Here is a 3,143-nt window from a genome sequence, read left to right as displayed (position 1 = left end):
GAGCCCCAGAGAAATCATCCCTGGAGGGAAAGATACACAGAGTGGAATTCCTGGTACAGAGTGCACTTCTCCTGTGATGGGGAGTGGGAGGGGTCGGGGAAAGCCTCGTGGGCGTGGCTTTGCGTGGCGTCCAAGATGACGTCACAAACATCAACCTTATCCCACGACACCATGGGCTGAGCTAGTGCCAGCGGCAGCTGCGTCTGGTGAGGAAGCTTGCCCTCTATACCCCTGAGGTAAAAGCCATGGGAGCAGTAGAGAGTTGGATGCCCTCGAACAGAGTGGGGCATGCCCCAGAGGAGCCAGGTGCTCCTGAGGGGGAGGAGGAGGCCGAAGAGGTAGCAGGGGCAGTGATAGAGGAAGGGGAGGAGAGTGAAAATGCCAGACCCACCACTAGTCAAGGGCGCCACAAGCCGAAGACAGGCCCAGAAGGGCAGCTCACAAAAGCGCCCCACAGGAAGCGAGCAAAAGACAGATTCGAGTCCATTTATAAGACACTTTTTCTGAGAGGAGAAGGGAGTGACGTGCAGATCCGTGCCCTGGGGGAGGAGTGGAACTTGCACAAGGTCTACTTGTGCCAGTCAGGATACTTTGCTAGCATGTTCAGTGGTGCGTGGCGTGAGACAACCATGGATATTGTAGAGTTGCAGATGCCTGACGAGAACATTGATTGTGAGGCACTGCACGAGGCTTTAGGTTCCCTGTACCGAAACTCTGTGCTCATCCCACCCGGTCGAGTGGTCCCCATGCTGGCCACAGCCAGCATGCTGCAGCTGGACAAGCTGATTCAGCAGTGCGGGGAGGTAATGAAGGAGACGGTCAGTGATCAGACCGTGTGCAGCTACTACTGCTCTGCTGAGAGCTACGGACTCCAGAACATCAGGGCCATGTGTCTTCAGTGGCTGCTGGACAACCTGATGACCCAGCATAGTGAGGAGTTATTGAGAGAAATTAGCCTGGATCTCATGAAAGAGGTCATTGCCTCTTCAGAGCTCTTCGTGATGGAGGTAGAGATGGATGTGTACACGACGCTGAAAAAGTGGATGTTCCTGCAGCTGCAGCCGACATGGAGAGGCCCCCGCAGAGACCTACTGCCTGACGCCGACTCGTGGTTTGCCAGGTCCAGGCAGGAGTCAGAGGGCACCGCTTTCCTGGAGACCGAGCAGGGCAGAGCCTTCGTGCCAGCGTTCCAGCAGCTGCGGCTTGCCTACATAATCTGCGACCTGCCGTCAGCACGCATCATCGACCAGGATGCACTGATCCCTGCCACGTGGCTGGCCCCAGTGTACAAAGAGCAGTGGCTTGCCCTCCTCCGGGCTGAGCAGACCAGAGACCTCGGGCCCGTGGATGTCTTCGTGTCCGACCTCCAGAGGACCAGCATGCGGTGCGGGGGCCGGCTCCTCAGGGATGCGCAGCGCACCTGGCGGTGGGCAGGCTTCAACTTCGGCTGGGACTTGGTGGTGTGCTATGCCAACCGGCGCATCATTTTCAAGCACAGCGCGCTGAAGAAATCTTGCGGTCTCGGGGTCAGCTTACTCTGGCAGAGAAAGGTCGCGTTCCGCTTGCGCCTGGCCTCCTTGGACAGGGCTGGAAGAGCCATTTTCCGGAAGCAGACAGAATTCCAAGTGCTTTCCCTGGGAAAGGATGAAGAGCTAGAGGTGGTGAATCTGGAGAACGAAGATATGGTTTTCCCCATATATGTGACCTGTAATTTCCTGTACCTCCCCAGAGAGGGGCGTTTTCCTCAGTGAGGACTCCTGAAAACAAAATCTGAGAGAGGTGAGCAGCTCTTTCCCTGGGGTCAGGGACGACCAGCTTTGTCCAGATGCCAGCTCCTTCTGCGGGACCAACCGGACTTGCCCACCTCTGGTGGCCCAACTCTGTCAGAGTCTTTGTTGAACTGTAGCTCATAATACTTGAGGTTGTTTACCTGAGCCTATGAAGAGGAGAAATTTTAAAGCCCTGCTCCCCCAACACCTTTAGAACTTATTTGTGCTGTTAAAGTGGCAACCTGTCCTCCTGGTTTACCATCCATCAATGCCCCCTCCCATCATTTCTGCCAAGTCAAAGACCAGTTGACTTGAGAGAGCAACCTGTGAACCTACCTACTCTACCACTGTTAGGGAAACTCTTTTAAAATATGCATTTCCTTTAGCTTGATTAAAGGAACGTTAAAGAAACAGTTTGGTTTCTCTTTCAGTTCACGTGTTTAGAGCCACTCTGCCCCACTCATTACCACCACTACCGCTAGCTTCCTTTGGATTGCTTCCCTTTCCCCATTCCCTGCCACTGAGTGTGTAGTACATGGTTCCCATGATCTCTCACTCTGTGAACGCACCCAGGCTACACTGATGATCTTCTCTTTATTGGTTGTTCCTCAATATTCTTAGGTTAGTTGACTTTATATCATATCTTGATGTTAGTTTGGCTTTATTTTGCCTTTCCTAGCGTTTCAACCCTAGAAAGACGTCTCAAATCTTATACAACCCTATATTGGGGGTGGAGTGGAAGGCAGCAGATTGATTCTATGAGGACATCTCGGTACTAGACAGACTTTTTCTGCGGCACACAGTCGTGAATTATTTATGCACCAGAATGCACTCTTTAAGCACGTTGATGGCCTTTGCCCTGCAGAAACATTTGACGTTGGAATTGTACTTGGAAAGACTCTTTCCCGCTTAAAAACAGGTCTGGTAACCTCTGGAAAGGAACGCTTTTGAATTATAATGGGAATTATTTGGCATCTGGAAGTGGGATCACGAGATGTCCACACTGGTAATCAAAAGGGTAAGAAAAAAAGTGTTTTTGTCACAAAAGGAGAAGCACACTAGTCACGATTTGAATTTGTTAGTTTCTGATTACTGTTCACTTACAAATTGTCACCATCCCATTCCCTCCACTGAGTCATTTTGAGGTCAAAGAATGGAAAACTCTATTTAAGAAGCCATATAAATAATAAATACATGCTTGGAAAGAGTGTGATAAATTAATACAAGATGAACAAATTAAAAAAAATAGTATACTATATTGGTGTTTGGCGGATTCATGTTGATGTATGGCAAAACCAATACAATATTGTAAAGTAATTAGCCTCCAATTAAAATAAATAAATTTAAATTAAAAAAAATAGTCACCAGATTTTA

At 49.8% G+C, this 3,143-nt stretch overlaps 1 protein-coding gene across 1 annotated transcript; it reads left to right on the top strand.

The window, feature by feature from the left end:
• The first annotated feature begins 247 nt into the window (after positions 1-247).
• Positions 248-2,182, top strand: LOC129638623 (germ cell-less protein-like 1). The gene has a single exon (XM_055563187.1). It carries the CDS (start codon positions 267-269, stop codon positions 1,749-1,751), a length of 1,485 nt encoding a protein of 494 aa, XP_055419162.1. The 5' UTR covers positions 248-266; the 3' UTR covers positions 1,752-2,182.
• Positions 2,183-3,143: the final 961 nt, after the last annotated feature.

Source organism: Bubalus kerabau, chromosome X (genome assembly GCF_029407905.1).
Source record: "Bubalus kerabau isolate K-KA32 ecotype Philippines breed swamp buffalo chromosome X, PCC_UOA_SB_1v2, whole genome shotgun sequence".
NCBI classification, from domain to species: domain Eukaryota; kingdom Metazoa; phylum Chordata; class Mammalia; order Artiodactyla; family Bovidae; genus Bubalus; species Bubalus kerabau.
This window is presented reverse-complemented; position numbering and strand designations above follow the sequence as displayed.

Coding starts and splice junctions, on each gene's coding strand:
- LOC129638623 (XM_055563187.1), top strand. CDS start 267: ATGCCCTCGAACAGAGTGGGGCATGCCCCAGAGGAGCCAGGTGCTCCT.